The 13,844-nt window shown below is 56.4% G+C and overlaps 1 protein-coding gene across 1 annotated transcript; it reads right to left on the reverse strand.

The window, feature by feature from the left end:
- Positions 1-299: 299 nt before the first annotated feature.
- Positions 300-12,882, reverse strand: LOC111143647 (family with sequence similarity 212 member B). The gene is made up of 2 exons (XM_022497465.1): positions 12,735-12,882; positions 300-2,148 (listed from the first exon to the last, which is right to left on the reverse strand). The coding sequence occupies exons 1-2, from the start codon at positions 12,768-12,770 to the stop codon at positions 1,321-1,323; spliced, it is 864 nt and encodes a 287-aa protein (XP_022353173.1). The 5' UTR covers positions 12,771-12,882; the 3' UTR covers positions 300-1,320.
- Between the last annotated feature and the right edge of the window lie 962 nt (positions 12,883-13,844).

Below are 13,844 nucleotides of genomic sequence, written 5' to 3' on the forward strand. Positions count from 1 at the left end.
GGGAAGGCGTCTTGCCTCTAATTGCAGCTGTCACCCCCCATCAGGCGGAGGGGAGCTCAGCCCGGAGGGGCGGAGGGAGGAGACAGGGAGGGCTCGCAGGGCGGGCCCGGCCCAAACAGAGAGCCACATTGTCTCTTCCCAGCCAGCGGGCGTTCCCGGCGGGCCGGGAGCCCGGCAGCTCCCCGGGGAGCGCGGAAGGCCACGTGCGCCCCTCCAGGAAAGCTCTAGGCGCCCCGGGCTCGGAGCGGAGCTGCCGCCCGCCCGGCCCTTCCCCTTCCCCGCCGCCGCCGCCGCCGGTCTGGTCCGGCGAGACGGGGGCCTCCGCGTCCAAGACGGAGGGAGGCCGCGGGGGTGAGGCTGGGAATCCAAAAATAGGGGCGCGATTCGAAGGGGCGCACCTTCGCCTTGCTGGGGGGCCTCCGTGGGCTGTGTCCAAGCGCGGGTTCGGTGCTGGAGGAGGGGTGCTGGGGAAGGAGCGCGTGTGACTCCAACGCCCAGCGGCTGCCCTTCCCGCCAGCCCTGCACTGGCCTGCCTCCTGCCCGCAGGCGGCATATCTAGGCTGGCTGCCTTCCCTGGAAAATGGGATAATAACTGCCCTCCTTGCTTACTCCGAAGGAAATAGTGGATATGAAAAGGCTTTCCAACATTTAAAGTGGTTTAGCAGTATCTTTCCTGTGCTTTTGAAAAAACATGGGGCTATCTCAAGCCCTCCTGTAGGTACACTCCTTATTCGGCCCATTTGTCAGGACCCGGCTGAATGGGCTGAAATCTTAAAGGCAACAGGGGTGGGGGTGGAAAGTTCCTCTCTGTTGATCCCAGTCCCAGGAGGGCCTGGATTTCATGCCTGTACCTGGTGCAGTGCTTCGCCAAGGAAGCCAATGGTTATAAGGTTGAGACCACAAAAGATAGGTCTTTATTGGGGGCCTCTTTGGGAAAACCTGAGACCCCAGTGCCCTGATCCATACAGAATGTTCCGCTGAGGTCTTTGGGGGCCCTGAAGGAATGTCAGGATTGCCTGGTCTCCTCTCCCTGCTGGTCATTGTCACCCGCAGCCCCAAAGTGAGCACTTGTCTCTCTCTCTCTGTCTCTCTTTCAGTCTGGGAGCCCTCCCCTCCCACCAGCCAGCCCCCACCACGGCCTCTCTCAGCCACACACCTGTCAGCCCTACTCCAGACACTCCTGCTGCTTCTCCCTCCTTTCTCGAGGAAAGGAACTCGGAGTCAGGCTTTCGAAGGCCACAGTGCCCACATGGCATCTTCCCAGGGCCCAGCACCGACACCTGGACCTTTTGGGTTCAGTCAACTTTCTGTCTCTAGGACTCAGACCCAAACAGCTGTGTTAATATCAAAGCCAGAAGGTGAGGGTTCCAGGGCCTTGGGGCAGCTTGTGGAAGGACTTTCCCCCCTTCTGGGCTCTGCAGGGCCCGGGAAGGGGAAACGTCCAGAGCCCTTGGAATGGCTCCGCTTCTTGACCTTGTGTGAGCGGGCGGCCCTGGGCTCCGAGGCCGTGGGCGTCACCCAGCCTGGCTTCTCCTTCAGCAGCCTGTCTCGGTCGGGCCGCACACTGCGCAAGAACTTCCTAAAGATGTTTGCCGTGAGGGCAAACCTGCGGCCCAGCTCCCGGGACGGGCCCTTCTCCCCTTTGGGTTCCCCTGCCTCTCCTTTCTCCCCACCCTTCTCCAGTTCTGGCAAGTCCAGCCAGTTGCCCACGAGGTCCGCAAAAACGTTGTCGCCTAGCACCAGAGGTTGGCGGTTGCGGCCCCGGGACATCAACGTGGAGGTCCAGTCTTCCGGTTCCACCGGCTCTCGCCCCGGCCGGGCCCCGCTTCGGTGCTCTGGTAGCTGTGCCCTGGCCAGGGGGTCCGGATCCCGCCCGCAGACACTCCTCTGGGATGTACACTTGGCGCCCAGAGGAGGTTGGTTGGAAGGGGAGCAGGCTGAAGGCCTGGCAGGTCCTCTGCCACCCTCCCATGGAGGGGGCTCGGGCTGCGTCCGGGGACTTTCCGCGCAGCCCCGGGCCGGACTCCCTCCGGAGATCTCCAGCTGTTCCAGTGCCGCCTGCACCTGGAGAAGCTTCAGTTCTTGCAGTGCCCCCATCATGCTGTTCATCTGATCCTGGAGGCCATCACCCACCTCCTTCATGGACATCTGCAGGCGAGAGGGAAAGCGCAGGCCCGTGAGCCGCGGGGACTGGAGGAAGGGCTGCCCTTCACCGGCTGGAACCTAGACCCCCCACTGCCCACACATGTACCGCCGCCCACTGACCCCACCTCCACGGGGTCCAGTGCAGAGCAGCTCAGAGCTAGGAGAGGAGGAATCTTAACGCGGACACGGCTGGAGAACAGAAGGATGAACGGCAGCGAACATGCTAAGGCAGACGCTGTCCTCAGCCACATATATGTGAATATAGATAACACATGGATCAGTTAAGCTGTCTTAAAGAAAAAATTTTTATTTGTTTATTTATTGACTTGAGAAAGAGGGAGAGCACAGAAGGAGTGGGAGAGGGAGAAGCAGACTACCCGCAGAGCAGGGCGCCCGATGCAGGGGCTCGATCCCAGGACCCCGGGATCATGACCTGAGCCGAAGGCAGATGCTTCACTGACTGAGCCACCCAGGCATCCCCAGCTGATCTGTCTTTAATCTCAGCAACCAGTCTGTGAGGTAGGGACTGGTCTTGTTGCCAAGTTACAGATGAGGAAGAGGAGGCACGGAAATTGCTCAAGGTCACCTGGACATAAGAGGTGGACCTGAGACCAGTTTAAGGGGGCACGCAGTCGTGGTGGCCATCCTTGTCCTTTCATGTACTGTGTCCTCTTCTCCCCGAGCCTCCCCGAGATGATGACAATGATGATGGCCACGATGGTTTGCGAGACTTTACTATGTAACAGGAATTGAGCTAAGTGTTCTAGGCCTGTCAACTCTTTGGATCTTCATATAAACCTGATGAGTTTGCTATTACTGCTCTCATTTTAACAAGTTAGCCCTTGGGCGGGGCGGGGTGTGTGTGTGTGTGGGGTGTGTGTGTGTGTGGGGTGTGTGTGTGTGTGTGTGTGTGTGTGAAGTAACCTGCCCAAGGTCATGCACGCCCAGCTCATGCTGCTGGGACTCAAACACAGGATGCCTCACTCCAAATGTTCTGACCCTAACTAAATGACCAAGCCTGCTTCAAGATGGTGGGGCTGGGGAGCTGGGCTTTGAGGCTACTCTGTCCTCCGAGAGGCAGTGGAGAAGGGTGGAAAGGGACATGAGGGCAAGAGAAGGAGCTCAGATTCCCGAAGATAAAGGGTAGGCTGGGGGCTTCCTTTCACTGCCATGCACATCTGGCCAGTCAGGAGAGAGAGCTAGCTTTCCACCGCTCTTCCCACCCCTTCTCTGCCCTCCAGACACCTGTCCTCCCTCAGCTGCTCTTAGACTTGGCTCCCGTGCTCTTCCTGCCTTCTCAGCCCAACTGGCTCCACGGCTCGGGCCAAGAGTGGGGACACCGGAGGCCAGCTCCCCTGTCCCTTTGTGGGCGTCTAAGGCCCGGGTCCCAGGTGCCAGCTGGAAGGGACTGAGAGGCTGACTTGGGTGAGGGCCGAGTTTGGAGGCTGGGCAGGGGATGCTTGGTCTGATAACATTCACAGTCCAAGCTGCCTTGGTCCCGCCAGCTCCCTCCCCAGATCTGCTCATGTTACCAACAGCAGACCTCGAGTGAGGGGACCATCTGTTTCTTAAGCCCCCCAGAGACCTGCTGGGATCATCTTACCTCCCAGCCTGGTCAGAATTAAGCCCACAGGGCAGAGAGCTGGAGGGATCGGGAGCGGAGGGGCAGAGGCGCTCAGGACAGCACTGGCAGCTGACCCTCTTAGGCTCTGGGTCAAGCCCTCCCCTGTCCACCTCAGCCCTGGCAGGGGCAGGGCACCACATCGGGCTCTCCTGAGCCAGTGGCACTGACGCCCGGAGGACTAACTGTCCCTGCTGGCAACCCTGGGATTTGCCGGATTGCCCTGGCGAGCTCTCTCCGTTCGAGTGGCAGCTACAGCAGCAAGAGATGCAGCCTGGGAGGTGGCTGTGCTTGCCAATGGCCCCTTGCTTTGACCTCTTTGACTTTCAGCCTCCTGGCCCCTTCTCCTTTTGGAGCATCTGGGAGGACCCAGGGCAGAATCCGAGCAGACCCTAAGCCTCAAACCAAACTCCTCCAGGTCTCTAACTGCAGACTGCTTCTCTGACTTCCCTTTTTCTGCCCTCTCCTTCATACCCTTTTCCTCCTCACCCCAACTGGGATGTCAGAGTCCGTTTTGGCTGTTCTACCCAGTGCCCCTATTCCTGTCCCCAGATGTCTCACATCTGCTTTTCTGTCTCCTGGAATGCAGAAGCCTCTTGGAAGGCCTTCTGGCCACCAGATCAGTCTTCCCAGCACGCTTCTGTGATCATGTCACTCAGAAGCGTCTCTCTGTCCCCCACACTGCTGTCAGAACCTTTTCAGGGACACAACTCAAATGCCCTTCCCTCGAGTGCTACTCCCCTCCCGGCCCTGGCATCCTCATATGTGTAAAGGCTCAGTTCTCGAAACATTCGTTGAGTATCTACCATCGAGGGCAGGGGTGGAGATCTACGCATGGTTAGGTCTCCCCAGAATCTTGCTAGCATCTTGCTGCTGCCATACACCCAGAAAACAGAGTACCCCTGAACGTCCCAAGTCATCTCTCCAGCCCTGCTGCCCTCAGGCAGTAACACACTCCACAGGGGGCAAGTCAGGGATGTGGTTCAGGGCTTCATTTAACCAACTGGCCAGGACTCTGAGCTTGCAGGCTTCCCTCCAGAAGGCTGGAATGCAGTCCAGGTCAGAGGCAGTGGGAGGAATGAAATGACCCCATTCAATCTCTTCCAGTATGGAAAAATCCCGAAGAAATAATGCTGACATTTTGTACGGTTTTCCAGTGAGAATAAATGTGTGCGTATGTATGAATTCGGGCCTGCCCATAAAACAGAGGCCCCATTTATATAAACAGGAGGTGAAATTTTACTCCTATGGAAAATCATACTCTGCACTGGTTAAAGTCTTGGGTTCCAGAGACAGATGGCACAGGGTTCAAATCCCAGCTCAGCCACATAGTAGAACCTGTGTGACCTGGGCAGGCTATTTAAATTGTTTTTCAGTTTCTCTGTTCTTCCACATGGGAATAAGAGTTTCTGCTTCATACAGCTCTGGTCAGATGAGGCAAGGTCACGGTGTTTACGTGTGGCCTGGAGGTGAGTTCTGGTGGTTATTGTAAGACTTCCTAAGAACGTCCAGAACACTTCTTCCTCAGTGGAGCTTAGCACGTAGTAATAATAGGACTCCATTCATCTACCCGGTCCAATCAAGGAGAAACACGTCTCTTGTCCTGTCTCTTCTGCCCCACCCCTGCCCCCTACAGAGGGAGTACCGGGGAAGGAAAGGGAAGCCCCACATCCTCTTGTCCATTCTCAGGACGGCTTGGTTGGCCAGCCACAGTGCTGACACTGAGGGCAGAAGGCAGCTGTGAGAGGGAAGACCAGAGGAGAAGGAAGTGTGGGAAGTGGGGAGGGTCAGGGGAAGTGGGGAGGCCGGAGCATCAGCTGGGTCTTGACTGAGAGAAAGCTGCCTTTCCCAGCCCCAAGGGGAATGATGTCACCCAGGGAGAAAGAGCCAGAGGGCAAGCTACTGTCTTCTTCTGGGGCGTGGGACCTTCTCAGATCCCAGGGTTTCTCTTGCCTCAGGAACACAAGAGGGAGCAGTGTGGGCTGGGAGCAAAGGAGAGGGGCCAAATCAGAGAAGGTCCCAAACTAGATATTATTGACACTAAATCCCAATCCACAGACTGCAGGGGCTGAGTTCCTCTCTGGCCTCCCAGTGCCAAAGCCTCAGGTCCTTCCTCAGGACAGGGACGCAATCCTGCCCAGCTTGCCCTTAGGGGCCAGTTGGAAAAGTCCTTAGAGGGTCTACTGGTTCTGGTTAGTCTGAGCAAGAGTGGATCTAGCAGCCTGCCCTCTGTCCACCCCTAGTCATGCTCGCTGACACGCACACATGCCAGAGCGGACCTGCTCCACCATCGGACATACTACCCCTAACAGCACATCCCAGAGACGCGTGGGGGTCTCCTTGCTGAGAAAGATCGTGAAGGTCTCACCACCCTCCTTGCAAGACCCCACACCCTCACCAGCCATCTCCTACCTCCTGACACTTCCTGGGCCTCAAAATGTTTCATCCTAAAAGTTTTCTTTCATTTATTCATTTGTCAGTGAGAGAGAGAGAGCGCGCGCATAAGCAAGGAGAGCAGCCGGCAGAAGGAGAAGCAGACTCCCCACTGAGCAAGGAGCCTGACTCGGATTCCCAGGACCCTGGAATCATGACCTAAGCCAAAGGCAGGCGCTTTAACCAACTAAGCCACCCAGGCCTCCCTTCAAAGTTTTCTTCACATCACACTTCAGTGTCTCCCGATGCTGTTCAATCTTTCTCTGTGTATGAGAGCTGGATGGCCCCTGGGCACCCCGCATGGGATCCTAGCTGCCTAACTCAGAGGAGTCCGGCCAGCCGTCAAGTGATAAGCTCTTTCCTCCCGCCTCGTCGGACTCCCAAAGTTACTCTGGCAGACTGGGGGACTACAGAGTGAGAAACGGGATCTGAGATTTCATTTTCTCCCCCGACGTCCTTCCCTAGACCGCCTTCACGGTTTTCACCAAATCCACGTAGGACCTCCTTCCCTACTTGATGGTGCATGTACGTCTGTTCGTCTAAATAAACTGTCTTTAGGCAGGAACTTAATGAAGTGCATATACTTGTCATAAACAGATGGTGACTATCTAAAACTACAAGGTTTTCATAGGAGCGTCGCGTAATGTCACCCAGAGGGCCTCTGGTGCAAAGGCGGATCTATGGCCCGGGGTCTGAGGTGTCTTCGTGGGAGGACTGGGACCCCAAGCCTGGCCCTCTTACTCCAGGCCAGTGGGCTCCTCGTGCCATCACGATGTGGCTTCTCAGCCCCATGGGGCTGTTGTGAGAAAAAACCAGGGTAGTCAACTCGACATGCAAAGCACAATTATCATCCCTTGGGGAGAAAGCGCACGAAGCCTTGGAGGGGCTCCAAGACTCAGTTCAGCTGCTTTCCCCTGACGGTACCTCTTCACTGAATCATCTGAAGGAAGAAGGGCTGTCTGTCTGGAGCTGAAGGGGAAGACATCTCTAGCAAGTAGACCCCACCATCCTTGACCTGCAGCACTGTGCCCTCCAGGGCTAGGTCAGCTGCCCATGGACAGCACTGACCCCCTTGGCACTCGCTGGGCCTTTTTGATATGGGAGGCGTGGCCATGGGAAAGTGACACCAGCATCCTTGGCAACCTTCCCAAGCCCTCTCCTAGGCCCCTGATGGATCCCACAGCTGTGCCCTCCAACCGTCCATCTCACGCCCTCTCCCAGCTCAGCTGGAATCCTTTGACACAGGCTCCGGCTTTGCCCGTGGACCTGGCAGTGCGCCCTGCCTCGCTCCCCCCACCCCCATGACTCACAAGACCCCCACACAGATCCTTTCAGCCCCTCTGGAAGCTACAAGGAGGTTCGGGGCCGGAAATGGGAAAAGCCCTGCTTTTGCCAAGTGGCCCATTCTCCAGGCCAGTGAATAGGGACCTTCACAGTCCCCTGTTCTTGGCTGCAATGAGCAACAGGAAGGTAAAGAAGAAACTGTGCCAAGAGCTGGAGGAGGGCGGAGGGTAGAGAAAGAAGGAAGTGTGAAATGGATGAGCCCACTCTCGGCTGAACCATCTACAGGGGGCCATGGGCTAGGGCAAGAGGCAGACACGTGAAGAGGGGTTCCCAACGCTGCCTCCCCTGACCAGCTTTAGCTCCTCTCCACTGCAGGCAGTCCAGTCACGACCTCCAGAAGCTACCTCCCTTTTCTCCTTTTCCAGTTCAGGCCTTCCTACTCCCCTGTGTGGGCTTTGCTATCACCACCTAACTCAGCCTCCTGCTTCGATTTCCTCCCTCCTCCCCTCCACCCCATACCACACATCTCTTAGATGCCGGAGCCAGACTTTCATCCTGCTTCTCCCAAAGCCCACAGAGAAGGGCAGTCTGTTTAGCACGGCACTCACAGCCCCCATAGGCTATTCACAACAACACTCTCAGCCCTGTTGCTCACTGTTCCTCTGCACGTACCCTATGTCCTAGCTAAAGCTTCTGTCATCTTCAAACATCCCTCCCTTTCCATCTCGGTGCTTTTCGTTCCTGTTGCTTCATTATCTGCCTGGAATGCTGTTTTTCTCCTGGTCACCTCCCTGCTGATCCCTCAAGGTCAAGCTCAAATGCTCCCTCTCTACAGATTTTTCCCTGATCCCCTGGCTGGAGATAATTCCTCCCTTCTCGGGGCACTGCCCCTGTGCCTCTATGTAGCACGCAGCCTCTATTTCTGTACTGAACATATGCCTACACGTACTGGTTAAGAGTCTAAGTTCTGCCGTCTGAATGGCTGGGTTTGAAGACTTGCTCTGTCACTTACCAGTTCTATGACCTTGGCCAAGTCACTTGACCACCTCATGTCTCATCTGTGGAATGGGAATAATGGAAGTACAACTTCTTTGAGTTGCTTTGGCAATTAAATGACATAATCCATTACATGCCTGGCGTATGGATAAGGGTTAACATCAGCACATGTTATTGTTATTATCTCCCTCATTGAATGGCGGGTTTCTTGAAGGCAGGATCTCTGTCTGTTTGTATTTGTGACCATGGTGCTAGGGTCTGGTCAGGTGCTTTAAACACTGGATGAGCTCAGTTAATGTGTCCTGTGAATGAGTGACTCACGCGCACCAGCCTGATCCATCCGTCAGGATAGTTAGCACTGTGTTATGTGCTAAGGACAGATAGCCTCTATTTAATCTTCACAGTGGCTCTATAAAGCAGGTATTTTAAAAAGCCTGCTTTAGGGACACGTGGGTGGCTCAGCCGGTTGGACATCTGCCTTCGGCTCAGGTCATGATCCCCAGGTCCTGGGATCCAACCCCACATTGGGCTTCCTGCTCGAGTGGAGCCTACTTCTCTCTTTGCCCCTCTTCCAGCTTGTACTTTCTCTCTCTCTCTCTCAAATAAGTAAATAAAAATCTTAAAAAATTTGTTTTAATTTTAAAAACCTGTTTTACAGATGAGAAAACCAAGGCACAGGGAGTTAAGTAATCTGCCCCAAGTCCCACGGTCCACACTCCTCCCTCACTGACCCTACCCTGTTCTTCACCCTAGATCTAAACATCAAAGGAGGTGACATTAGGAGATTCTTGGCAAAAGCTTTTTTCTGCCTCAGGAAATTTGTTCTTTGTTCCCAAGAGCTGAAGGCTGTTCCTGCTATATCTTTTCTGTCACCTTCTTTTGTCCTTATCTTGCCTTTAGGCCCTGGTCTGCTTCCGCATGTCAGAACCTCTTGAACTTGTGGCCACTAGTGGCTAGATAAATGCCTTCTAGGAATACTGAGTTGTCCTAGAAGGACCTTCTCCAGCCCCAGGGACGTCCCTCTGCTGCTTCATCATGCCTCAGCTAGGACAGGCATTCCAGGAGTCAGCCTCCATCAACCTCCCCTTCCTCCAGGAAGACTTCCTGGCTTAGCTGGACTTCATGAGCCCCCATCACTCAGCCTTTGCACACTCTATTTGCTCTACACTGCTATTGACTCAGGAGGAACAGCCTGTGAGCATCTTACATCTGCTTCTTCTGTGTTCTTGTGTCTACCCCCATTTGTTGGAAGCCCTCAAGGGAGCAGTGTGTAAGAACAGCTGGTCCCAAGGCCTTGTGTTCATGCAGGGCCCCTCTCTGGTGGCTGGAGAGGAGAAAGCTATGTTCTCTGCTGAGTTGTGGCAGCCCCGACCCCCTCATACTAATGAAGACGTGTGTCAGCTGCTGCTACTCGCCTGCCCCATTTCATCCCTGAAACGGACCCCAGTCCCCTTCCAGGAGGAGGGAAAGGGCCAGTCCTCTAGGCATCAACCTAACTGAGCCAGGATCCCCAAACACTTTGCCTCCCCACAGGGCTCACTTGTTAGAGTGCAATTTTCTGCTCCGAGAAATTGAGAAATTCTGCCACTTTGGTTTTCAGGAACACACTCTTCTTGTCTAGATTTTCTGGGCCAAGGACAGGGCCAGGATGCAGGAGAGGGACCCAGAACACCCTTGACAAAAATAATGTCACAACTTGTTAATGCTTCCTTCTCCAGCAGCCTACCCAGTGTCTGTAGGACACATACTTCTTGAAGGGATTTGGTGGCATAAATGCATGTAGAACTTGACCAGTATAGCATGCGTGCCATTCCTGGGCATATACTAACTTAAGGCAAAGCCAGGCAACACACAGTCCTCCTCAGTGGCAGGGAAGAATCTGCCCGAAATAAACACACAGGTCCTACCGCCTGCCACCACCCTCAAAAGCTCATGACATAAAACGCCTGTATGCCTTTCCCACCCCCTTGCTGACCTGGGGTATAAAGAAACAAACTCTTCCTATCCTAGTCACAGCCAAGCTGCACTGAAGTCAATCCCCACAGTCCTCAGAGGAGCCAGAGGGCTGAGCCTGGGCTAACTCAGCTCTACTTTCTTCTTCATTCCCATTGGGGAAACTGAGGCACTGTGATTTGGTTCAGCTACCTAAGCACTGGGCTGAGGTGTTGGGGAGTAAAGGGAACTCTAATACCTCTGCCTGTCACTGCTCTGTCTCATTTCTGGGCAGCCTGGCATGAGGGGAGAAGGAGGGGCAGCCGGAGGGGTGGGGGAGGGGGAGGGGGAGGGTGCCGAGCTCTCCCATCTGAGTGTCATTCTGGGCCCCAGGCCAGGCATTTGGCTTCCTCTCCAAGAGAGTCAAAGGCTGAAGCTACTCAGACAAAGGGCCAAATGAAAGCTAATGGGGAGCTCGGTGACTTCAGCCTCTCCCCTTCCTCCTTGCGGGGACTAGGGGGCTCAAGTCCTTGGCAGGAGAGGGTGCAAATCAAGACCTGGAGCTCAGTTCAGTGCAGATTCCTATTTGCCTTTTTTTATTCTCCTGGCATCCTCAGACTATCTTCCTCCCCTCATTCCCTCCCACCTAGGGTGCTATAAAAAATGCAAATCAGTAGGATTTTAAAATTCAAGCCTATGCCAGGAACACCCACAAACCCTCTATTAAGGCAGATCCTGAGGTGGGTGGTGTGGTCCCAGATTCCAAGCATAAAAAGAGGACTCTATTAGATTCTTTTTTCAGCATGGGCCTTGGACTTCAGACACGATCTGTGATGTCTTCAGACATGATCTGTGATGACCTTGACCTTTCTGATCTTGGACAAATGAATGGGAAGAGTCAGAATTATATATGCGTGGGCTGGGCCTGACCATCCCAAACCAACACGGGAAGCACGGGAGAACCAGCATGGGAAGGGCCAGGATGGAGACTCCTCTGTCCCTCACCTAAGCAGCATTTCTCTGGATAACTTTCCCATCTGAGTGTCACCACAAAAAGGGCTTGAAGAGGAAGTTGCAGAGAAGTGACCATTGACCTGAGAAGGCAGACGCTGGAGTGGGACAGGAAGAGCGCCTGCGAGCCTTGACCAGGAAGCATCAGTGAGAACACCTGCTCTGCGAGCTGCCCTCCCCCCAAACTGTCCCCAGATACAGCTGCCAAGTTTGGAGGGGTGGGGGTGGGGTAGTGTAGAGTTTGCAGGAGCTGGACAGGATGTCATGGAATCTGGAGAGCCACGGATCCAGGTCTGCTGTTGAGAGCCTGGGTGCCCCTGGCTCTGGAAAAAAGGAAGAAAGAAGAGGGGAGAAAAGTGAGACCGAGGAGAGGTCCACTCCAAGAGAAACTAAAAGGAACAAAAAGAGGTAGAGGCAAAGGAACAGGAAGGAATCGGATTGAGAGAAAGGTGGGCCTGGGGGCCAAGGTGGGGCGGGGCGTGCATATCTGCGTGAATTCGGGTGGTTGCAGGAACAAGAAAGATGGCAGGTGTGTGTGCAGGGTGGGGTGGTATATGAAGTCGGTGAGAATCAACCTAACAGAGCTTTGGGGGCACCCATCCCCCTACCTGGGTGATGCCCGGTTCCCAGCCGGAGCTCCTTCTCCTGACCCCTGCACCCCTGGCCTCCGCAAGCTCCTTCCGCACTCCCCACGCCCAGCCCTGACATCTGGCGAGGCCCCCGCAGCTCCGCTTGCGATCTGCCAGGCGGCGCCCCTCCTCCGGCGCGGGGCCCTCCCCCGCCCTTCCAGCTGCCAGCACCCCCTCCCTGCTGGCAGACAAGCCCGGGCAGACAGCCGGCCCGGCCTGCCCCCGCAGCCGCGCCAGCTCTGCCAAGCCCGGCGGGGCTGGGGGCCCCAGGCGGTGCCAGCTCCCCGCGAGCCAGCGGTCCCCAGCCGCCCTCTGGCCCGCGAGCGCCCGGCCCTGCTCCCAGAGCCCAGCCAGCCCCACGGGGGGACCCCGAGCGGTCCCAGTAGCTGCCCGTCTGGGAGTGCGCCCCCCGTGTCTCCCGCGCCTTCTCTGGGAGCATTTCAGTCTGGGTTTGGGTCGCTCGGTCTCCGTCACTCGCTCGTGTCTGCCTCGCTCTCTCAAATCTTTGCTCCAAGTTTCCTCGCGGTCCTTGCCCTCGGAACAGGCCCTGCCCTCAGCCTGGCCGCCCGCTCCTCGCCCGCCTTCCTCCGCCCTCGCACTCCCGGCTACCCGGCCCGCGGCGGGGGCCAGGTGCGGTCCGGGCGGAGCAGTCCTCCGGACCCCGGCGCCTGCGCCGCGCTTACCAGCTCCTGTTTGAGGCGGCGCAAATAGCAGTCCATTTCCCTGCTCTCTTCCTCGTGCGCCCATTTGCCGGGCTCGGCTCCTCAAGAGCGTCCCCGGGTGGGAACAGCTGGCCCGGGCCCCCGCGCCCCGCGCCTCTCGCAGCGCGGAGCAGAGCCGAGCCCTGGCGCCCAGGCCCGGACTTAGAGCAGCTTCCCCGGCTCTCGCGGCGCGCGGTCCGTGCGGAGGGGCGGAGGAAAAGTGGGACAGCCTATGAGAATTCAGGGGGGATGCCTTCAGCCAATGAGATGGGCGCACCGGGGGCGCGGGCTGGGCCTCGGCGAGGGGAGCCTGCCGCGGGCAGTGGCACGGAGCTAGGGCAGCGGCGACTGGGGGCTGGCCGGACGACACCTGGTCCCCGCGCGCACGGCGGGGGGTATCGTGACGCCAGACTGTACCGACGTCCCCCAACAGAGCACGTGATCCCCGTTTGGTCACAAAGAGAGAGCACCGTCTTACGCGCGCGGGCGCTGGGTAGCGGTCTCAGTAAGAGGCCGAGTGCCTTAGTTTCTTTCAACCTTGTTTCCCAAACTCCGATCAGAAAAGGAACATCCTCCACCCAAGCAGCCAATCAGCAGCCCTTTTGAACTCTGGAAGTGTGCTGGAAGTCTGGAAGTTTGGGTGTACTTCACTTCCTAGTGTAGGGTCCCTCCAGCCCTACTCCTCACCGGTGGAGCTGAAGAGCCACTGTTCGGTCCATTCGTTTATTTAACGAACACATGACCGAAGCAGAGGCTCTGCTGTATTCCCCGCCAAGTGTGTTAAGTCTGGGGATACTGAATGAAGAAGACAGGGAAGGAGGTCTCTGCTCTCGAGAACAGGCATGGGGGAGGGGTAGCGAGTGATAGGGTAGGTTAAAATAAACAAACACGGTAATCTCAGGTAGTGATTCTTGGTGAAAAAAAAGGGGGGTGGACAGGGTCATGGGATGGGGGCTGCTTTCGATAGGGTGGGCAAGGAGGGGAGGAATAGCCCCTCTCTTCCCCAGTACTCCTCCAGCGTCAGTTATCCCGACTGTTGCTCTAGGGAGGAGGACGCAAAGTTGCTCGATCCTATTCAGTGGACAGGGCCCT

This window comes from Enhydra lutris, unplaced genomic scaffold (genome assembly GCF_002288905.1).
Source record: "Enhydra lutris kenyoni isolate GAN:26980312 unplaced genomic scaffold, ASM228890v2 scaffoldscaffold9, whole genome shotgun sequence".
In the NCBI taxonomy this organism is placed as follows: domain Eukaryota; kingdom Metazoa; phylum Chordata; class Mammalia; order Carnivora; family Mustelidae; genus Enhydra; species Enhydra lutris.